The sequence below is a fragment of the Protopterus annectens genome, chromosome 1.part0, assembly GCF_019279795.1.
Source record: "Protopterus annectens isolate FY-2018-M chromosome 1.part0, PAN1.0, whole genome shotgun sequence".
NCBI lineage: Eukaryota > Metazoa > Chordata > Ceratodontiformes > Protopteridae > Protopterus > Protopterus annectens.
The window spans coordinates 299,909,356-299,934,466 of record NC_056725.1 but is presented as its reverse complement, the minus strand read 5'-3'; the positions used below and the strand labels follow the sequence as shown (position 1 = coordinate 299,934,466).

At 41.7% G+C, this 25,111-nt stretch overlaps 1 protein-coding gene across 1 annotated transcript in view; it reads right to left on the bottom strand.

Moving 5' to 3' along the window:
* Positions 1 to 25,111, bottom strand: part of SRBD1 (S1 RNA binding domain 1) — a 2,028,107-nt gene that overhangs the window by 1,336,141 nt on the left and 666,855 nt on the right. The window contains exon 12 of the mRNA XM_044059932.1: positions 14,228 to 14,385. Coding sequence (XP_043915867.1) covers positions 14,228 to 14,385 — 158 coding nt within the window. The remainder of the gene's footprint in view (positions 1 to 14,227; positions 14,386 to 25,111) is intronic.

The following is a 25,111-nucleotide window of genomic DNA, read 5'->3' as shown; positions in this document are numbered from 1 at the left end:
CACCACTTGGCTGACCAGCAGATCATGGATTACTTTCATTTGGATAGGGATACCATGAGGAAGCCTGATGAAGTCTCAACCACAAGGAAAATAAAGGCAGGTATGTGGACAGCCCATCACCGAGGAGACTAAGTTATATGCAGGAAAAGGGAGCTTTCAGCTATCTACAGATGGCATACTGTTTCACAGCATCAGGCTCACACATCCTCTACCAATTCCTAGACATTACGCCTCTACATGTAGAGCAGCATAAATCATTCCCAAGGTCAAAAGAGGAGAGAACCAAAACTATGCAGGTCTTTTATACCATTAACCATTGTCATGTGGTCCTGGAAGGTAGTGACTGCACATACATTGCTATTAAGGGCTTACCTGGTCCACAAAGTGCCAGATACATCAAAAGAAAGGGCTTATATTCCCTCAACTCCTAGATGCAACATGTAAGATATCATTTATAATGGTTTTAAGCGCCACCTCAGGCAGTTCACATAATTCTCACATCAGAGACACACCCAACATTTACACACATTTTGTGCAGAATGACTTCTCACAGGGTCTTCTACTTGGTAGATATATATGTAGGTGGATACAGAGCCCAGTAACATACTGATATACTGCTACCACACAATCTGGTAGCAAGTCACATATAACTGTGTCACTGTGTGTGTTGCAAGGGATGCCAATTATGCATTATAACAGGGATGATGACTTCCATCTGCAACCCCTATATCATCACAAAAGTGGCACATTATACAGTATATGGAAAGACATGTAACATGGTAGAACATTTTGGCCAATTAAAGAGATGTTTCTGCTATCTTACTGCATCCAGTGGGGCACTGCATTATTCACCAAAGACCTGCAGCCACATATTTGTAATGTGCAACATACTGCATAATATGGCTGTGCAGAAACAGCTACAACAGCAGGGAAATGTTCTTAGTCCACACCATACATGCTGGAGCAGTGGAAGAAGAGAAAGGTAGGCAGTCTGAGGAGGAACCCTGCAAAGTAGAGGTGGGTGCAGTACATCATGGTACTGGCAAAGCAGCAGCACCTGGTTTACAACTATGAACAACACTGGGCCATGATAAAAGACAGCACATAATAAAATCATGTACTTATCATCAAACCTAGTCTATGCAAGGAGGTGCATGGCCTGGCCATGGTGTGCATAAGACATTACCTTATTCATACAGGTTAGGAAATATACAGAGCACAGATAAAGACTGGCCCAGTTGCAGGTGTGTGGGGGGTCACAATAACAGGTGACAGAAATGGACAGATGAGACAACAGATCTGGGCTCGAATCCAACTTCATCGGGGGGGGGGGGGACAAACCAAATGAGACCAAACAAAGGTGAACCAGGTTTGTCGAGGCCAAAAGGGAGCAATGAGGATCACTTTGCTTCACAACTTAAAAGCTTTCTGCAGGAACTTGGGAATCAAGGGAAGAGGGAAAAGCCATATAACAGACCAGAGGGCGAAACACGAACCAGAGCATCCCTGGGGGACTGTCCCTGAAGAGGGATCAAGGCAAAATACTTGCTGTATCTTTTGTTGAGGGGGGATGCAAAGAGGTCGCATTAAAGATAACCCCATTTCTGGAAGACTGCTTCTGGCATAGACCGATTCAGAACTAGTCGCGAGGCATCAGCAGCACTCTGCTGTGCCTGTCGGCTAGAATGTTGGACTCCCCTGGAATGTGCATTGCCACCAGAAAGCAGTTGGAAGAAATCGCCCGCTGCAAAACTCTCATCATTACTCAACAAAGGGGTAAGATCTGGTCCCTCCCTGTTTGTTGAGGTACCAAACCACTGACATGTTGTCTGTTTGGATCACAACAGTCCCCTGAGGAAGAAAGCTGCCTAGTTCTTGCAATGTTAGAAAAAGAACTCTCATCTCAAAGACACTGATATTAACTTGGTCTCTTGTGGTGTCCACGTGCCTTGGACTGTCCGGCCTAGACAATCACCCCCACCCAAACTGGGAGGCACCCATGGTCAATGTGGCGGCTGGGGAGGGAAGAACAAACGGTCATCATAGAGGCACCTCTGACTGGATCTACCGAAGGGGAGAATCCATGCACAAACGAGATAGTTTTATAGGAACATTTAAGACATTTCTTAGAAGAAAATCACTGCACTGCCATGTTCCACTGCAAAATGCGCATATGAAAATGTGCCATTGGGAGAAGGGTTATGGTTGCTCCAATGGAGCTCAAAGCCCACAGAATCAGAAAGGCTGGGGGTGTCGGAGCAGTTAAGATCTAGTTGACATGTGACCTCAGATTTAGTACCCTGTCCAGTGTAAGATAAACTTGAGCCACTGTTGCGTCTAGACATGCCCGTATAAAGTCTATGGTCTGAACCAGATCCAGGTGAGAATTTTGCCAATTATAGTTATGCCCAGGTTGGAAGCTAGGTTGAGGAAATAATCCTGGTCCTGAAGGAGATAATGCCTGGTTGGGGCAGTTAGGAGTCAGTCATCCAGATATGGAAATATCTGATACCCTTGTAGTCAGAAATGAGCTGCAACCCCCCCCCCCCCAACAGACTTTTGGTGAACACCCTAGGGGCTGTGGTGAGACCAAATGGAAGCACCCAAAACTAGTAGTGACTGGTTCCGTAGAAAAGACCTGGAATACATCTGTCCATCTTGATATGGTAGTATGTATCCTTGAGGTCTACAGAGCACATCTAAATCGCCCATCTTCAGGAGAGGTAACATGGACTGAATCGTGACCAACCTGAACTTGTATTTCACTGACTTGGTCAGGTATGTGACATCCAATATTGGCCACAGATTCACTGTCTTTTTGGGTACTAAAAAGAACCAACTTGATCGGGGGGGGCCTCTTGGATGTCTCTTTTTTGTAGTAACTTTGTTATTTCCTGGGGAGCGGCCTCCCTCTGACTGGGTGGAACATTGAGGAGGCAAAATTTTTGCTCAGGAATGTCAGAAAAGGGAATAGAGTATCCTCTGGATATGATCCTTAGCACCCATATGCCGTGTGTGATGGCCTCTCAGGCTTCTGGGTGCAAGGAAAATTGTCCCCTTGACTGCTTCTAGAGAAGAGTAGTCTGGCAACCCTTCAGGACCTCTGTAAAGGTCTGTTTGGGTCAGGTTCCTGTGATCCTTGATTTTGTGGATCCCCTCATCCGCATGGGCAGCATCTATCGTCATTATATCTTCCTCTGTCTGACGGAACAGTCTCTCCTAATGTCCTGGAAAGGGCCCCGCGACTTCTGAAACCACACTTTCTTACTTTTACACTGGTTCCTAGAAAAGATCTGTTGTGGAGTAGAAAAACGGATCCCAATAGCAGACAGGGTCTTACCATCTTTCTCATACTGGGTCAAGGTGTCACATACTGTAGGCCCAAAGAAGGTGGAGCCATCGAAGGTGGCATTAATGAAGGACTGTTTGAAAGGCTGTGCAAAATTGCACAGCCTCATCTAGGCATGACGCTTAATGTCAATGCCTGAACTAGCTGCCCTTGAGGTACCCTCCGCAGCATGAGAGATAAGCCTCATGGATGCATTAGCCAGGGAATGTAGGATGGCCAACCTACAGGAAACAGACTTCTGCTCCTTGGAATGTACAGACCCCGGGACTGAGCTAGAAAGTACCTTAACAAAGTTCTTTTGTAGCTGGGTAAAGCAAGAGAAGTAGTTCAACGCCAAAAGAGCAAAGGTAGATGAGGCGTAACCCCACTTACCAAACCTGTCCAGAACCCAGGATTCTCTATTTGGGGGATGGACAGAGGAGCTTTCCTGAGTGAGCTCCTTCTTGGTGGCTGCCGCCGCAAACAAGGCATCTACCGGACTCCTTTGCTCCAAAACTATCTGTTGGCTGGGATGCTTAAAATTTCATCAGCAAGCTTGGGGATGGGTTCTACTGTATCCAGTTCCTTTCCAAGCCATCAACGAAAACCAGCTGGATCAGCGGATAGGCCAGGGGGGACACCCATGTGGTAAATTGGCAAGACCGGATAGCCTCCCACAACACTGACTCCTCTGGGGAAAGAGTTTGGGAGGACTAGCCACCCTTTTGGAAAAAGATTTCAAGGATGTCTCCAAAGGAGACCTCGTCAGGTGGAAATTTGGGGAGACCCTTCACCTTCCTCGAAATCAGCATCTGTGGTAAGGGATTCCATATGGAAATCAACATGCCTCCTTTTACATGGTCTCTTCCGAGGGACATTCTCGGGATGGCACTCCTGGGAGGTATCAAAAGAAGCTTGGGGTTCCACAGAGGGAACAGTGTGGAGGCTTTCCGGGATTGGCTGTACATGTCGTAGCTCAGAGGTCTCCGGCACAGTTCCAGAGTGGGAAAGGGGAGGTTTCATTGCAGTAAGTGTCAAGGTTCTCCTAGGAACAGAGAGGACCTTCTTCAACCACCTCAAATGCAGAATGACTCTGAACTACCTGGAGCTGTCTCACTCTGGCTGAAACCACTGAGGCAGACATCTGCCAGAGGGAACGGGCCCTCCCACTCTGAGGGGGGGAGTCGGAGAAGAGCTGTCAAAGGCTGAGGCCCCAAGGGGAAGAGACTGCTCCGAGACCTTCGGAGTCTTAAGTCAGCCCCTTGGAACTGACCTTGACATTATGGCTCCGAGACACGCTCAAAACTGAAGCAGCCTGAGTCGAGCAAGTCAGGGAGAATGTTGGAGGCGAAGAAGAAATCACTATCGGCTCTGACACCCCGGCACCAGGACTCAATGGAAATAAACTCTGAAACAGAGGGGTGAATCAAAGAAGGAGCTACAGGCTGGAATGGGGAGAGCTTCATGGATCTGGAAGTGTATGGGGTGGACAGAAGCCCCATCTGGATCTGTGTCTCGAGGAACTGCCTCATGATTTTACCCACATCCCTAGAGGACAGGCTTTTGGAAGACCTAGACGTCGCTGAGAGAGGTCGGGGAGATCTCTGTGGGGAATGGGTTGGAGATCTTCCAGAAGGCATGGGCAGAGAAGACCTTGGCACCAATACAGCTGAAACTGATGCTGAAGGGACGTCTCTCAGCCCCGCAGCCATGGAGGAGGAATGGGGTGGAGGGTAAGAGAGCAAGCAGCCGAGCGGGTCAGTTCCAAAAACTTTTATTTCTTCCATGGAGGTTCTGAGGAGGACCACATGGGAGATGGCCTCCTGGACTCCCGGAAATCTTTGGGCTTCATAGATGGGGGTTGAGTCCCTCATATGGAAGGAGCCCCCGAGGTGGCGGAAGGAGGAAACAAGCCCTTCAAAATTGCTTCTCCTATCCACCAGAGCCCAGGGTGAAAAGCCCTGCATATGTCACAAGGGGCTTCCAAATGGAAAGGTCCCAAAACAGCAGACACACTCTCCATGGGCGTTAGATAAAGGAATCTTCCGCCCACAGGAAGCGTACTTTTTGAACCTTAAAGGTTTCTGATCTGCCATAAGGAGAAAGAAGAAAAGGGGCAAAAGAGGAAAGAAGAAAGAAACTTTTTTTTTTTTTGTACACTAAAGCCTAAAGGATAGAAACCAGACAGCTAAAAAGAAAATACTCAGTACAGTGGAGATCATGAGGAACTTTCTGTTAACATCAAGCAGGGCAAACGAGATCTGAGGTAACGTGGGGGAAGCGGTCATTGTGAGTAGGTTGGAGGAGCTCAAGTTTGGAATCTAGAGCTGTGAGAAGGCTGCTGGTCAGTTCTGAGTGTCAGAACAGAATCCCTCAGTTTAATGGAATGAGTTGGACAAGATCAGATTATTAATATTATGAAAGTACAACCAAACAACTGGACTGGTGTGCCACACCTAGAATTATGAAATAAAAAGAAATATCACCTGTATGCTCCAAACCAAGCTACGAGAAAGAAGCCAAGATCTATATTAGTAAAGTTTCAATCATGCAAGCAGAAAGGACTGATCCAGACAAAACTGTGGCAGAAAGGAAACATTAAAAATTTGAGACAGCAGGGTATTTCGTGAAAATGATTACTCCCTGTATACCAAGCAGAAGAGAAGCAGGTTTATCCCAACCACATGGGAATGTCAAGAGGCAGATGTGAAATTCAAACTGCAAAACCCAGCTGTTTTCATAATCTTTTTTTTTCTGAAGGATATCTTTAAAATCTGGCAAGTGTGTATTTACTGCATTGCTCTCTTGCTTAGCTTTCTTAGCTATAAATCTTAGTTCATTCTTAAGTGTGCTGCTTTACCCCCCCCCCCCAACCCTCAAACCTTTCTGAGTGTATTATTATAAAATAACTGCCTGTTGTTGCCTTCATGCTTACCCTAGAATCTCTGTTTTTCTCTTTTCCTAGTTGAACTCTACCTTTACCTACAAAACGGAGTCTACAGGACTGCAATTGATCACCATAATAAAATCAGTTTCTCTCAGTATTTAAGCAGAGTAGGTTGCACACAAAAAGCATTTGTTAAGCTTTCACTTACAATGCTGTATAATTAAGCAGGTCACCATTTCGGACAGCCATAGGGCTCTTTTTTCTACTTGAGTGTTTGCCTCCTTCCCCTGTAACTTAAGTAAACTGACTCTTACATTAAGAGCTATAATACTTACCTTACAGCTTTAGGACATCTTATGAAACCTTGTAAACTGCAATAGCCCCGCTATGCTCGGGCTCTCTTCACTCCCCTCCCTGCCCCCAATTTCCTCCCGCCCCCCGTACCTCTAAATTTAAAAGTACTATAGCCACTCCCCCACTTTCTAGACCCTATCTGCTTTCATCTGGGATAATTCCTCCCACCCCCCCATTCTTCTACCTACATTTTAATAGCACCTATTAGCTTTCATCTGGCATTCTCCCATCCCCCTCCCAGTACCTTTACCTCACCACTCTATCTTCTGGTGTTGTATCACCAGATAAAACAGTTCCTTAACTCACTAGCTGAATCACTAATAATGATATACTCCCCTTTATTACCCCTCTTGTTCGCACCATACCTCCTTACCTTGTATGAAAACCTGTTTCTCATGGGATTTCAGGTCGCGAAAGGGCATACTATCACCCCAGCTGTAAATCCTCCTACCTTCAACCATACTTACAGTACCAGGTCCTATCCAACATCATGTTCAGTCTATCAACATCTCAACTCCAGGCACATTAGCTCTAGATCCAAACACTACCACAAACTAATAAACAAATTCCTGAAGTTCATCACCAGGTATAGACTTAACCTAACACTTGGTGATAATATTCACCCCAACCCTGGCCCACCCACTTCAGATACACATACTCCCTCTACTTGCAATCTAAGCTACAAACCTACAATTAATAGGCCAACTAACTCTCTCCTAGCCTGTCATCTCAATATTACAAGCATTAATAACAAGGTACATGAATTGCATGCACTTCTGGATGTCCACTCCCCTGAGATATTCTGTTTATCTGAAACCTGGTTAAAACCTAACACTACAGACAATGAAGTGTTACCACCTGGGTACAACATACACAGGCTGGATCGTGCTTCAAGGAAGCAGGGGGGTGGGGTAGCTGTACTCTATAAATCTGAGTTGAATGTCACCATAGATGTAATACAACCACCTCAGATTAATAACTCAGAGATTCTTGCCACCAAATTGCAACTTAATAAAAATACATGCATTAATATCATCTGTATGTACAGTCCCCCAGGTAACAATATATCTACACTTGAAGATATCCTGCACTGGCTATCATGTCACTACCCCCAAGAAACCCTACTACTTGGAGACTTTAACATAGACTGGGGCACCTGTTCCTCAGAATCCCCAACCACCCATATTAACCTGCATGCATTTTCACAAATCATATCCACCCCTACCAGGATAGGTAAACCCAACCAAAAAGAAAGCATACTTGACTGGGTACTCATAGTCACCCCCAACTGTACACCTCTGGTACCCACCGTGATGGAATAAGCAATCACCTTCTCACATATGTAATTAAGCACAAAGCCATTAATTCCCAACAACCCTTACTCAGGAAGGTTAGAAACAGTAAAAACTTTGACCCTGTCAAATTCCAACAAGAACTAAACTCATGTAATTGGTCTATTCTAAAACACCTCCCCTTAGAGGAAGCAGTAGCATACTTTAACAACAAATTCCTTGAGATCCTTGATTTGCATGCACCTGTTCGTTCAAAGAGAACAAAGGCAAAAACTGAGCCATGGCTTTCTAAAGTGTCTAAAATCAAAATTACCCTTAGAAACAAAGCATGGGCTTTATGGCGTTCTTCTAAAGACCCCCAAGATCACATTAAATACAGGAAACCCAGGAACAAAACTAAAAAATCCATTTTACAAGACAAAAAAACAATAGTACTGTAATTTACAGACAGTAAAACAAAATAACCCTCAGAAGTTTTAGGCAGGTTTAAATAATCTACTACATCCGGGGCAAACTTCAACCCCAATCCCTGCTGCTACTTTTGATAAAACCCCTGAAGATGTTTCTGACAGTTTAAACCGATTCTTTACTGAGACAATTCAAGCCCTAGCTAGCCAACTACCTCCTAGCTCCCCTGGTCCTGAAAGTACCACCCCTAGAAACCTACTCGCGTTCAGCTTCCATCCAGTCGCCACTTCACTTATCCATACCTTGACCAAAAATTAAAACCCACTACACTTTCTGCTGATCAACTCCCTGCCGAGTACCTACAAAAAACAGCTGATGCTATTGCTTACCCAGTCCCAATACTAATCAATCGAACCATAGTAAAATCTAAATTCCCACCATCTGGAAAATATCCTATGTAATCCCACTTCACTAAGGAGGCAGCTCTACTGAATTCTCTAATTATAGGCCAATAGCTATACTCTCTCCACTTGCAAAGATTATGGAAAAATGCATTCATAGACAACTCATGCACCACCTAATCCAGAATCACCTTATGGCAGACACTCAGCATGGCTTCCGTCCTCATCACAGCACTACTTCAGCCCTCCTAGTCTTTACCAACACCATAAACCATAATCGCAACAATAATTATATATCCTCAGCCCTCTTCTTGGATCTTTCCAAGGCATTCGATATGGTTGATCACCAACTTTTAATCCACACCCTGCAAACATTCTGTCTAGATACTAGAGCCCTTCAATGGTTTTAATCCTACCTGAATGGTCGACAGCAGGCTGTCCTCTGGCAGAACAAACTCTCTAATTTCTACCTAACACCCTTGGAGTACCACAAGGCTCTATACTAGGGCCCTTGCTGTTCTCCATCTTCATTAACGACCTTTATACTGTCATCCCAAAAGTCAGATGTATCCAATATGCTGATGACTCTACTCTGATTTGCTCAGCCAGATATCCAATAGAGTTATGGTCAGCTACCCAGACCACCTTTAATACAATAGAAAACTGGCTTTCTGAACGTCGTCTGATCCTAAATCCCAAAAAAAACTAAAATGCTGTTATTTTCACCAACACATAGGTCTACTGCTTTCACCTTTACCATAAATTCAAATGATGGCACAATAATCACCCCTGACCCCTCTACAAAACTATTAGGTGTCATCATAGATAATAATCTAAAATTCGACCTACATGTTAACCAGACTATCAAAACTATCAATAAAAAACTAGGGTCACTTTACAGAATAAAAGCCTTCCTAACCCCTCCAGCTAAAATTGCCATAGCTCGCTCTCACCTTCTTTCAACCCTTCTGTATGCATCCCCTCTACTCTCGAATTTAAACAAGACTGTCCTTAAACTCTCAATTTGCTACAACCACATTGCCAGGATTGCCACTGGGCTGCCTTTTAAGACACATCATTGCATCAATCTAAATCAGCTTAGGTGGCTTGAACTACCCAGCCTAATCCAGTATAACCAACTGATTATGGCCTATAAAATCCTCTATAATCTGGACAATACTCCTGCACTTAAAAATATTATCACCCCCTACAACAAACCTAGACCGCTTTGATCCTCTAACAAACTACTAATTCAGACTAACAAAATTAATAACACAGCCGGTGACTCTCTCTTTGCAAACTCTGTAAGTAGACCCTGGAACCCTCTTCAAGCTGATATTACTTTACTTTCTACCTTAGGTCAATTTAAAAGTAGACTCAAACAACATTTTGCACTTAACTGGCTATGGCAATGTATCAAGCCTGGCTAACTCTCTCTATAATGTGTAAAAATCTGTTAACCAGTTTACTGCGTAATTTAATTTAATGCTGACTTACACTCGGGATTAATTCTAACCTGTGGAACTTGTTTAACTTGCTTACTTATGTAATCAATGAAAACAGTCTGTTTGTAATATGTAATGCTGGTATTATGTAATGCTGTATCTGCTTACCCTTGGAGCTTTTCTCTCCGGGCCTCTGCTGAAAATGGACATGCATCCAGTTGGACTACCCCGGTCAACAAATGTAAAATAAATAAAAATAAATAAATAAGAATAATTTTTTTATACAGAACAGGCTAAGGAACAAATTAAGAAGGTTACCCAACAAAGATTTAGAATGCAAAAGGAAGGGAACTTTGCTTCTAGTTCTTCTGTCAGTAACAAAGCCCAGCCTTTTCCATTCATATATAGGAAATGCTCAAAAGACAGAAAAAAAGAACAGGGGCTAACTAGAAGAATCATGAGTACCTTAGTGAACCACAGACTGGTTTTGGGAGATAGAGATGATCAGGAGAAAGACCATCAACACTGAAATTAATGAATAAATAGGTGACTATAAAGCATAAATCCCCAAAAATATAGGACATTTTATAAAATATTAATAAGAACAAAATCTGTTTTACATACAGTTAATTCATTTCCATCAGAGTCCTTCTAAACATTACTGTCATACAGTGGGGTATACACGTTATAGCTCACCCACAAGTTTAACAAAGTCAACAAAATCTCAGTCTTTCTCAACCACGTTTTCTTGCAAAGCCACATTTCAGAAGTCTATTAATATCCATCCATCCGTACACACACAGCCCTTTTTTCCCATTTTTGCACAAGGTTGAGGTGTCACTTCAACAGAGACAATCATCCAGAGCCAATGTTTGCTGATTATGACAAATTTATTACCTAATTACATGTCAATATAAAATTCTTATTATGTCTAGATGACATACTAATATCGCCACTGTGAAAATGAATGTATGCTGAAGAAATTTCTCTTTTTAACTTTTACTATTTTCAAGATATACATTTGTTTGCAGGTAGGTTTTAAAACTACATTCTCGGAAAGTCTGGTTAGCAAAACCTCTCCAGTCAAGAAATTATAAAGTGTTAGGAGGTATAAAATTCCATCCGGGTTAACTTGAGGTAGAAGGACTAAACAGAAACCTTCCTGCAATCAGTGCGTGAAGGATGTTAGCTTCTATGTCTTCCCCTAAATTTTCTAATGACAACTGCAGAGAGGACTAGTAAACCACAACTATGACCGAGCTAGGATGATGTAGAACTTGCTTATATCTTGCTCATTCTAACTCTCTTTCTCTGGGAGGGTGATGAGGATTACTCCCCCAGAAGTGTGGTCTCCATGCAGAATTCTTAGTGGAGACCAGGGATCGCAAGAGGTGCTCAGCCTTCTCGGGTATTATGAGACTTTCATACAGTCACTGCACACCAAATCCATGAGATGCATTGGGCATGTGCAGGTGAACTGGTAGGACAGACTCTTCTTGGAAGTGGACACCTCATGAGCTTGCCTTTGCAAATGCTCTCTACTGATAGAGCAGGACATCTTCAATATATTGCTGAGTTCATCCCCCTCCTTTTTAGAAACTTCACAGTCAATCACTCTCTTGTTCTCTAATGAGGATTCTCTTTCACACTCTGTCTTTAAGGGCATGACTCCATGCAGGTATGGCTTCTATAGATCAGGGTAAAAACTCTGCAAAAAATGGAAAAAACAAAGTGCTGAGCCATTTCAAATCTTGGGAGGAAGGCAAAGCTGGGCTGAGGTCAGATGACCCAACCAAGGGGTAGCTTTTGCTTCCAGAGCTTCAGCCTCAGGGAAGTCTTAGTTTTAGTGGTAGTCAGTACTTTTGGGATTCCAAGAGCCCTGTAGACATCCCTAAGCTCTGGTTTACTACTTGATGCATGAAATTCTCCCTCCATAATAAGTACAAGCAAACCACCCTGCTCATCCTTGATCAACAGATGTTGTTTCTGGGTAGCTTAATCCTTGTCCTCTCCTTTGAAGTCTAATGGCATTAAGAAGCAGTAAAACATGAATTGTGCAGAAGGTATGATGGCCTCCCAGGGGGGCATCAACACAGACCCCCTGGGAAGCCATCACAAGGGGCATCAACAAAGGCCTCTGCGAGGACAGATGTTAGGTCCATAGGCTGATAGATTGTCTCTACATTACCAATGACCTTGGGTGTAGAAGCCCCAGTAGAGACATCTGGTTCCTTTGCCTCCTTTCACTTGTTATTTCTTTTTAATTAGAAGTCCATCAGGCTACTGTTCAAAGATATGCCGGAGGTGAAAGGTCACAAGTCTCCACTTGTTAAGGTAGGTCTGGGCAGTGTTTCATTAAGGACCTAAATTAATGGAAGATCTCACAAGTATTTACATCACTCTCCAAAGTCCAGCCAGTGCAAACACCCCTCATGTCTGTCCTTAAAAAATGTGTCATTTACAGGCACACACTTTTACTTGATGGCATGCCCAATGCCTCTGTATCAGAGAAGAATGCCAACAAGACGTGTGCCTAGCTAAAATACAACCACAAGAAACAGACATCAAGAAAATGAGGGTCACAACCTCTACAAAACAGAAAGGAGGTTCGCCAATGGTGATTACTGATTCCAGTGATGCCTGTCCAAGTCATGGCCTAGCCAAACCGACTGATTGAAAGCCTTGTACAACATGCAGCATATTTCTTAAGAAATAGCTGATATTGGGCAGCAGTATTTCAACCTTTATACCAGGGGCATGGAGACATCTGTAGTTGAGGTGACTTTGACCTAGGAGGAGGAATGCTTGAATCAAAGTCAGGCTAATGCGGATTTCCATCTGCAGCAAATTTCTCTGAAGTAATAACTGCAGCAGTGAATCATATGCTGAGCATCAAGGGTAACACTACAATAATGGTGACTTCTCATCAGCCATTAAATGAATGAACAGTCATAAAAACAATACTAAATGCACTGTAAAAATAAATGATGCATGCAGAGCACGCATCTATGAAGATATCTCAAAACACAGCAGTCAGGCAAATCAGTGCTTTGGGTGAACCAAAGTAATATAGTAATTTATAAAGATACATTAAGACACCAAGTATACCAGACTCCAAAACCGGGAGAAAAGTTGTGTAGCATCTTTATTTTTTATTAATCTTTCCCTGTTATGGGTGAGCAATAAACAATGAATTTTGTTTGTGTCTTTCGGCTTTTCCCGGTTAGGGGTCACCACAGCAGAACTCCGGTCCGCTAATGATGGGTAGTGGATTTTTACGTACCGGGTTACCAGCCCTGACGCACAACTTTCAACGAAGGCACGCCCTATTCACGTATGCCTCCACACAGGAGACGCTCTAGCTGAGAATCGAACGGGATAACGTCTTGCTATAAGGCGACAACGCTACCGCAGCACCACCACAATGGAGTTATTGAACAAAAAAATCCACCAAACCTCTGCCACACCTAATAGATAATACACACATCTTCATTATCTCATAACTGTTCAGTTACAAATGCCTTATAAATCTGCAGGAAAATTAACTAAGCAGATAAATCTAAAATCACTTGCATTATTTTCTTTTAAACAGCCTTTAGAACTAACCTTGACTGTTACATGCTAAAAACTTATTTTCAAAGTAAAACTAGGAGACTGAAGGTTCAAATCACTTCGTTAACAACTAGATGCTCAACAGAATGTTCTCCCCCCCTCCTAATAAGGATGGCTAGCATTCAGACTAATACCTATATATGGATACAGAGATACAGGAAAGACATGACTGGATTAATGTTTATAAAGGGAAGATGCATTAGGACTGATGTGGTGTCTACACTCATGCTGACAGGTGTATACCTGCAATGGGAAATGTAACAGAAAAAATGAGCAAACATCCAGACTGTTTATGATGTCTGTAACATAAGAGGTTCCTTATCCAGTCACCAGGCATTTGTGCAGTTTCATGGCACAGCATACAAACTGAAGTTATGGATGTTACAAAGACAGGGAAGAAGGAATCACTGAAGGATGGCAAAGGAGATTAGACAACAAACCATATACAAGAACAGTATCTACTTGAATGAAATAATAAACAAAGTTCACAGATAACTTACTTGTAGGCGAGATGATGGCTAATTTGCAGCCGTGTTTATAACCAGGATCTACTCCCAACAACGTCCGTCCCCTAACAGGATTTGTAAGGAGAAGCTGCCGAAGATTCTTTCCAAATGTCATCACAGACTCTTTCTCAGCATCTGAAGTAAATTTGGATCTTGCAAAAAACAAAAACAAAACAAAATTACCAGCAACAGCAAATAATGAAACAAACCTGATGAAAAAAATGCCATATGGAGTTGAGTCTTCCTGCGCACCAATCTCCATCACAGCAAAGGTTTTCAGGCATTCCTTAGTATGCCACTATGCATCTCCCCGCCCCCAAACACACACACACAAGCAGCTTCATTTATTATGAAATGCCATTCATACCACCATACTCTGATTAGCAGGATCCAGATTACAACTTAAAAGGCCACATTACATCCTCCCTAAAAGACCAGTGTCTTTGGTAGGTAGAAGTAGACACACAAAACAAGATTCCTGCAAAGGTCACAGTACTAAAGTGTTAAGTCTGCCTTCAAAAGCAATATCAAATTAGCAATGGAAATAAACCAGACATCTTCCTTCTCAATTATACTCTTTGCATGGATCTCATGAAAAATTCTTGCCTTATAAATCACCTTCTATTTATCCTACAATTAGAAGTGTCTGATAAAAATATTTTTACTGTGACATTTTCTCTAGCAATCTATGTGGCAAACACATTTGTGTCAGATTTTAGTCTGTTTACTCTGCCGCAGCCCGTCCACTTTGTGCCTGTTAAGTCTTCATTGTTGGTCCATCCCTAGTCTCCCTATAAGCAGATCTACATCTACCTGCTGACTCTGCATGTTACATACTCCATTAGGTAGATGACCTTGTGCTCTGCAGTCACTGGTCCTAAGCAATGTTTCTATCTTCTGACTTCATAACAGTCCAAACTAATCATCTAAAAATTATTCAGTCTTGAATGCACGTAAAACCTTGTCTGCGGTATTTTGATCTAATTTCAAACTTCAACATTCCACTGTTTTCTAACAGTCAGAAACACTCTGGGCTTTACTCACCAGAAGAAAAACTCTCTCTCTCCCCACAACATATTCAGAACAATTTGGTATTCTCCTGTGGATACTAGCTTCTTCCAACCTCTCCCAAAACACAGCTCTCCCTACCTCAGATATTCTGTAATTTTGTTTGGCATACTGTTTAAGACTGCATTTTCTATTCATGCACCTGCCATCTGTACATCTCTCTTCCAATGCCACTCAAGTTAGCTCGCTTTTCCACCTGTATCCTAAAATTCCAACACATTAACCTTCAGACCCTCTCTGCCGACTTCAATTCATCTTCTCAATTGTAACCATTTAACCTACCCTCTGGCTTAACCTGTACTGAAAACTAGTATGAAACGCTTCTTTAAACCTTTTCTTCAAAATGCTTGGCCATTGAATATACAAAATGCTTTGTAAAGCATGTGGAATAAACTTAACTGTACACTTGTATGAAATGCTATTGCAATGTTTATGTTAACAGTAAAACTACCCACACGAAGCATCATTCTCTGTACCATATTCTGTCATGTACAGTCATCAATGAGTGGTACTTCTGCAACTACTATGCTGTTGATGCACTCAAAAACAAACCACTTCCTATGGAAAATGAATCAAGCTTTATGGTCTGACTGAACTTACCATACTGAAAATGTCAACCAACAAAAACTCCCAAAGAACAACTGAAACAGCACAAGTTTCTGCATACCGCTTGAGTGATACTTTACATAACTCATACCAAGGCCTTCTGCAAGTATGAGAACTATAACAACTATTCACAGGCATACACTTAAGTAAAGCAGTACACATGCAGAATGTCACACATATGGATGTATATCTGGATACACAGGTCCCCCTGCCATCTCAGATTATTTCTTTTACTACACACAAACATGATACAGATCTGTGAGACAGGAGGTATACAGCAAACCAAAATGACTAATTTTAAAAAGAGTTACAAAGAAATAAAAATTATGCACTTATCATAATCAATCCTCTAAGTAGGACTGAAATTGCAGTTTTTTCTAGTCAGCTTAGCATGTACAACTTTCCCAGGCGTCCAGTTCCTCCCCTTTATACATAATGCTCTGCATACTAGATTCCCCTACAGATCTCAGGTGAGCTACTTGAAAGAACAGCACAAGAACCAACAAACCAATAAGTCCTTCCCCAGACCATATCTACCAGAGGCAGTGAAAAGGAGGCTAGGCTTGTTAACAAGGATGGATATGCGCATTTGCCCCATTGTTCTGATGGATACATAACTTTCCAATCTGGGATGAGAAAGTTTATCCTCATTAACCAGTAGGACAGAGTTCCAAAGCTTATTTTCCGGGGTGGCCATCATGGAAATATACCTCGTATGATTAAGGAAGACACAGCTCTACAGATCACATTTAGCCTGTAGTGTCTTGCAAAAGTATTCAGTAAAATCCATGCAGCAGTTGCAAATATGGTCTAATAGTAGGTTTCTGAAAAGGGTCTGAGATGTTAACACTGCTCTTGCACAGCAGACAACGCACACATTTTCCATAACAAAATGTAAAACAGTCTGCAAAGACACCTTAGCATCATCAGTCAAATTGGTTAGGTGCAGATAAACATGATGGTGGAGAGCTACACTAGTACCTGCTATCCTAGCTGTATCATCCAAGGAATTATGAGCCATGTGTACAGTGAAGTTCAGTACTGAGGACATACTTGCAAGTTTAACTGCATATGAAGTCCTCCATCTAACATCTCCTCTAGCAGCCAAGACATCTTAATGACAAGCTACTGCAAGAAGTGGAACATATGAGACAGACAGTTTAGCACTCTGAAGGAAAGGTATTTAATGAACGAACCCACATCCCAAACCTGCCTACTGCCTGGACTTTACCTCAAGGGCTTTGTGGAGCAAGAGTGCTACTAAGGGCTACCACAGCAACAATGGACTTCATTACTATAGTCTGCTCCCAACAATTCCAATCCTTTGGAGAGTGTAGGATTTTGTCTGGCCTTCTTGGAACAAGTACAACAGTGGGTTCTCTTCACCTACACTGATAACAGAAGTCGCCATCTTGTTGGAAGGCAGGGAACCAAGAAGCCTCCAGCAGTATCCTCTTTGGAAATGTGTTGGAATCTGTGAGCCGCCAACTGCTTTGCCTCATCATTTCAAGGGTCTCCCTGAATTTGGTGTCAGGTGGAGGATAGCTGAGAATCTGTGTCATCGCCATTACCCGTGTCAAAAGTGGAAGACTCCAATGGGAGTCCACGTGCATTTTGGTGTACCTGTGCTTCTTGCTGCATAATGCTTCTTTTTCCCAGAAAAGAGATTATTAAGGCAGATAAAAGAGTCTCGCTAGTTCTAGACACAAGGTCATGCTGCTTAACGCTAGAAGTCATAGCATGAAACTGCACTCATTGTAAGCATTCTTCACCCTGGAGGATGCTGGCATTCGTGCAGTCACTGAAACCTGGTTCAAAACTGTGGAGAGCACCCCAGCCTTATCAAGTTACTCATCCTACCATACTTTCAGACCCCAAATGGAGGGCTACAAAGCCAAAGGAGGTTTAGTTTCACCATTTATCAAAGATATACACACCTCCAGGCTGGTCAAACAGTATGACGTACAGGAGACACTCCAAGTGCAGTTAACTGTTGACAAAACACCTATGCAAATCATAGCTAGCTGCAGACCCCAACCATGACTCAGGACACCCACTCAACCGAACTGGACTAACTTGAATCCATCAAGATTCAATCCTTTACCCTGATCCTGGGTGACTTTAACTACCCAACCATAGAGTGTAAGACCTGATCTAGTCCAAATAGGAATGCCCAGAGATTCTTCAACTTTGCCAATGCATTGGATCATTTGGGTGACACCCCCACGAGAGATGAAAATATCCTGGACCTGGTACTAACCAACATGAGTAGCCACTGTAGCACCCCTACAGTGTTACTTGCCTTGGTAAGATTTCCCCTGAACCCCCCCCCCTACAGTTTCACTTGCCTTGGTAAGATCCAACCATACAGTGATCACTTTCAAAGCCTCCATTTCCCCTGACCCCCCCCCCCCACCCCATCAGGGTCAAACAAAAAAACTTTTTCAAAGCTGACTACAATCTCCTGAGAGCAGGTACAAGCAGTTCCACAGCCACCGTCCCTTGAGTTGGAACTAGCACTAATGTCCAAGCCTACATCAAAAAACTATATGAGCACCAACATTGCTGTATGGACTCAGCAATACCGGACAGGACCAAATCATCTTCCTCAAGGAAGAGTAAACCGGTCTGGTGCACAGCAGCAATAAACAAACTCTATAATAAAAGGAAATAAAATTGCTGTCCAGGACCAAGAAGGAGCAGGTGCCAAGTTGGAAGCAATCTCTCCTTTGTTTGAACAAGCAAATAAAGTCGCTGGTGAAATGCTCTAAGGCTAACCGAGTTCAAATTGGCCACATCCACTAAGAACAATCAACGAGGCCTTCTTCACATACATCTGCAATCTCAAAGGTAACATGCAAATCTGCTCTGAAATAGTGGTCAACACCACATAAACAAACGCCGTAGATATAACCAACCTGCTGGCAGGCAGATTCAGTGAAAACTTCACCCCCCTGTCCCTCCCATCAGTAATGCAGGACATCCCCAGCACCTGACCCCCTCTCCTCATCACCAGGGAGCAGGTTTTTAATACTCTCTCAAAGGCAAACAATACAGTCCCCATGGGACCTGAAAACATCCCTGGCCACGTCTTACATGAGCTCTCAGCACCATTAGGCATCCTATTCAACCAAAGCCTGAGCATCGGCTTCATCCCAGCCAAATGGAGGACAGCCACTGTCATCCCTCTACACAAAGGTGGAGCATCCACTGACCCCATGCAATTATAGGCCCATCAGCCTAACTAGCTTATCTGCAAGGCCATGGAACACATTATCATGGACCTTATAAACAAGGAAATTTGCAGCCTCCAAACACTTGACCCACACAGTTTGGTTTTGTCAAAGGGAGACAGTGCCTGTTAAACTTGGCTGACTTCTTTGAAACAGTCACCAAAGCTATGGACGAGGGGAGGACTGTGCACATCACCTACCCTGATCTAGCCAAAGCCTTTGACCCTATTCCCAACTCGGGCATATTCGATACACTCGCCCAGCTAGGCATCAACCTGTATGTTACCAGATGAGTAGTTAACTGGCTTACTGAAAGAACACACTCAGTCAAAATACAGGAAGCCACATGTAGTAGTACACCCATAACAAGTGTCATACCTCAAGGATCAGTCTAGGGGACTCTACTGTTTGGGATATACTTTTCTGAGGTGCAAGACAAAACCAGTGGTCTGGGGCTGACCAAGTTTGCAGATGACTGTAAACTGGGTGCTGTCTTAAATTCCCTTAGTGATGTGAACATCTTCCAAGAGGGCCTTACCCAAACTAATGACTGGTGTCAGACATATGGCCTCAAACTGAATGCCAAGAAATGCATCATTGTCTCTTTTGGGGAAAATGCCGTACCCACTAATTATCACATTAATTAACAATGTACTAAGCACCCAATCAGTTGTGAGGGACTTGGGCACCCAGGCTGATAGCAACCTGTCTTTTGACCAACACATTGCCTCCGTTGTACGGAAGGCTTTCTACATGACCCACCTCACAATTAAGGCTAGTTCATCCAGGAACAAGGACGCCATAACATCCCTGTACTCAACCGTTATCAGACCCATTACCGAGTACAATCCCCCCTTTGGCATGTACCTTGTCAATTACATGCAAACACCTATCCTATACAGATAGGCTAAAAGCCATGTCCCTCTACTCAGTCTCGTACAGACTGCTCAGAGGTGACTTGTGTCTGGCATACAAGGCCATCTAAGACCCAGCCTTGATGGAGTTGCTGCATATCCGCAAGTCAAATTCCACTTATGCAACTTGCACTCAAAGCCTCAACCTGGTCTGTGACATTAATAGAATTTGTTGGCAGCATAGATCTGTTTCCCCACAGACTACCCATCTGTGAAACAGACTCCCTCCCCATGTCAAGCAGAGTACCTCACTAGCCCTCTTTAAGAGGAACCTGGATGACTGAATGGGAAACAGAATATACACCCCCTGGGCTCTCACCTGTGTCCCTGCTGAACAGGGGACAGTTGCTGACTTTGTGGGAACATAGGCAAAATTCTTGGCTAGGCTTATAAGGTCCTTCGTTCCAATAGCCTAGTATAGTCCTATGAACCCACAAGAGCCATTTGGACTTTCTATCCTGTTATTGTGAATGCTGAACAGCTGAAGAAGTAAACAGGAGCAAGCTTCCTATTGAAGTCAACACAGGTACTGTATGTAGCGGAAGTAGAGTCGGCAGCAATGCAGAAATTGTCATCAAATCCAAGCTTTGACCAGACGGCATCAGTGTCAACCAGACAAGGCAAAACTCTAACTGCACTTCCACTGATTACACTGGTGCTTAGCAAGGCATCAACTTCCCAGGCCTACACACTGGCACTGACAGACCCACGGACTTCATGTCTGGTACAAAGGATCTTGTGGCGGAGTATCTGAAATTCCAAGAAATGACATGCAAAGGTGATGACCACAAGGAAAAATCTGTGACAAATGTCTATGGTGTCAAGTCAGTAAGCTTGAAAGGCAAACAGACAAGCCTGTCTTTTATAAAGTTCAGATCTTATGGAGAGAAAGGGTTATTCAACAGATAACAGAGGTGCAAGCCCTCCTTTAAAGAGCTGCTTGACCAGCCAGTACTGGACTGCAGTTGTACAGTCCAAAAAGTCATTATGTGCAGAAATAGAAAAAAACAAGTAATCTCCATGGTATCCCCAAAGTCTCAAAACAACCCACTAAAGTGTAATGGGTCCAAAAACAAAACAGTGTAAGAAACTTCTCTGTGTGGAAGATTTTCAGTCCATATATTTCTAGTCAATCACTGTATATTAATCAGATCAGACAATAGCAGTAGAAGTAGCAAACGTAAACTCGTCTTAAGTCAAAACAAAACAAAAAGTAATAATAGAAAATATATAATTGTACAGCATTACTAAGTATTCGAAAGTAATCCAAGCAAGGCAGGCAGTCTGTTTCCAGTCGAAAATCTTTTATTAAGTACACAGACAAGCAATCCAAGTAAAACAAAAATAGAGTAATAATTTCCTCACAAGCTTTCTAAATATATATCTATACATTTTATTAGGCACTGGAGTGGTTTATTGTGCTGTAAAACAAAGTGCTATTGGTACACATGTTAAATTCACAACCCTTCCCCCATCAGTGTGACATTCGAGCTGGTCCTGCCCTACCTAGTAGCTGTCATAATAATATATAACCCTTATGTACTTTAAATAAAATTTATAATGATGTGGTACCTCTTATTTAATCCACAGTGAGAGGAATCAGTCTGTAGGATACAGCATAAAATGACTTTTAATTGTATCCACTTAAAAACAGTACCAAGTCTTTCTTTTACCAAAAAGAACTTTGAATTGCATCCAAAAGAACAATTGAAATCAAGCGCTTCGGCAACGTTAAGCTTTATCAAGATGGATTACATACTGGAAGGGAACCATTAATACAGGTCCTATATTAATGGTTCCCTTCTAGTATGTAATCCATCTTGATAAAGCTTGGTATTCGAGCCAAGCGAAAGCGCTTGATTTCAATTGTTCTTTTGGATGTAATTCAAAGTTCTTTTTGGTAAAAGAAAGACTTGGTACTGTTTTTAAGTGGATACGATTAAAAGTCATTTTATGCTTTATCCTACGGACTGGTTCCTCTCACTGTGGATTTACTGCTTTGGTGCCTTCTGTTTTAACTTTGTTTGTTACCTCTTATTTAACCAAATTATTAAGTAGATTATTAAGTCTGTGATTTTATCCAAGACAATATACTACATGGCTGGAACTATATCAACCTTAGTTCATTTGGAAATAAAAAAATATAGATATATAAATATATACATATACATTTTGCATGTAAAAATCAATTTCTATTTTCATAACCTATGAACAAAAATCGCTTTCGTCCTTCTAGACTTCTTCAGGTCTGTGTTCAAGAACCCTAAAAACTTATATAATTGTATAATTAGCATAGACATGGGTGATCTTGAAGGAGACATCCCGAATATTCTGGAGAAACATGAACTCATGTGGCAATTAATGCTGAACTCTTTTAGGAAGCCTGGACTAAACTAGTATTGTTCAATTAAAAGTGCACTGGAACTTAGAAAATTGCCACATTGTTTACGTGACTAATTGTATTTTATTTTATTTTATCCTACAAATTGGTTTTAAATACCATTTTAAATCACTTGAAATATAAGTGTATATTTTGTTTCCATCATCATACATACATTTTTTCTTATTTTTTTTTTCTCGTTCTTTTTTCCATTTTATTCAAAATGATGTGTAATAACAATACTAATTATACAATTATATAGGTTTTTAGGGTTCTTGTACACAGACCTGAAGAAGTCTAGAAGGACAAAAACGATCTTTGTTAACAATAGGTTATGAAAATAGAAACTGATTTTTACATGCAAAATGTATATGTATATATTTATATATATTTTTTTTGATTGCCAAATGAACTAAGGTTAATATATTTCCAGCCATGTAGTATATTGTCTTGGATAAAATCACAGACTTAATAATCTACTTAATGTTGTGTCTTTCGGCTTTTCCCAGTTAGGGGACGCCACAGCGGAACTCCGGTCCGCTAATGATTGGCAGTAGATTTTTACATGCCGAGTTGCCGGCCCTGACGCACAACCTTCAACAAAGGTATGCCCATTCACGCATGTCTCCACACAGAAGACGTTCTAGCTGAGAATCGAACAGGACAATGTCTTACTGTGAGGCGACAACTCTACCGCAGCACCATCTACTTAATAATTTGGTTAATAAGAGGTACCACATCATTATAAATTTTATTTAAAGTACATAAGGGTTATATATTATTATGATAGCTACTAGGTAGGGCAGGACCAGCTCGAATGTTACACTGATGGGGGAAGGGATGTAAATTTAACATGTGTACCAATAACACTGTTTTACAGCACAATAAACCACTCCCATGCCTGATAAAAAGTATATATATATTTAGAAAGCTTGTGAGGAAATTATTACACTATTTTTATTTTACTTGGATCGCTTGTCTGAGTACTTAATAAAGGATTTTCGTCTGGAAACAGACTGCCTGCCTTGCTTGGATTACTTTCAAATACTTAGTAATGCTGTACAATTATATATTTTCTATTTTTACTTTTTCTTTTGTTTTGACAAGACGAGTTTACGTTCGCTACTTCTAATACTATTGTCTGATCTGATTAATATACAGTGATTAACTAGAAATATATGGACTGAAAATCTTCCACACAGAGAAGTTTCTTACACTGTTATGTGCAGAAATAGCTAACACATGTACAGTGATCATAGAATGACTAAAGCACAAATCATCCACGTGATTAAGAGAAATCAATATCCTTTCAAAGCTAACCACTCCACCTGTAGGCATAAGCTTGCTGAGTGGAAGATCTTTAGCGGCTTCAGTAACCAAATTTCCACAACTTTAAGTCCAGCAGAATAAAGGGTTTACATCAGATGTCAAGCCCTGTGGCAAAAATAGCTGTCACTGTAACCAAGGTGGACATCTCTGACTGTCCAGAAGGGCGTCCTGCACTATTAGATTGTTCAGTCAAAAATCATACTCTTCTCAGTCACCACGGAACAATGAGAAGAGTATGGTTTCAGACTGAAGGACCAGGACTGAATGAATATACAGCAGGAAAAACAAATGTATAAAACGAAGAACAAAAGTACTCCAAAGGAGTGTACTTGCTCAAGGAGGACAAGACTACAGACTACTGGGTGATTTGAAATGTGCCAAAAGTCTAGCATGTAAATCAATATAACATGAATTCAAAAGCAAAACCAGGCACTACATAAAAGGCAAAACAGCCTGTAAACAGTTTCCGTTCTACACCGTCCACATAAAAACAGCAATGGAAATCCAAAAATGTAGTAAAGCCCATGAAAGGTGATGGGTCCAGCAATGTTTAAAATACTAAAAACTTTAATAAACCTTTTATAAAAAAACAAAACAAACAAAAAAAAACTACACTTCAGTTATATACAGTTGGGTGTCTTTGCCCTGTGTATCAGACAGGACTTCTTCAGAACTAATCACAGCTCAAGTTTTCTAGATTTTATATAGTACATTGACCCATTTAAGTTAGAGTAAGCCAGTTAACCAATAGCTGTGCCCCAGTCCTAATAAGTCAACCTTAAAAAAGTGTTACAACAAGCAACATTATAAAGTAAAGAAGCAGAAGTAACAAAAAACCCCCCCACAAATTAAAAAAAAATACAATCAGTAGAAACAGGAAACAGTCCAATATAACATCCGGCAAACCCAGTAAAATAAAAAAGTGGAACATAATGAAATAAATAAAAAAAAATGTGTGTGTGTGTTATAAAAATGAATATATCAAAACTGATCTTAACCCAAGTACTGCTGCAATAGAGATTAAGTCATTTAAGCCTGGATGACTGCTGCTTCAAGGGAAAGTTGCCAGTATACTTCCCTATATTCTAACCTATTTTCCCACTCATTCCCTTCTTGGATCTTTCAAGACCTGTTCAAGGATGAAGAACGTAAAACAACATTCTGTACATGTCTGAAGGTTTTTACCTAGAGTATTAGTGTGTGACTTTTTTGATATGGCACACACACACACACACACACACATATATATATATATATATATATATATATATATATATATATATATACACACACACACACACACACTTCCTTAAGGCCCTTTTAGTCTTGCCAATATAAAATGGATCGC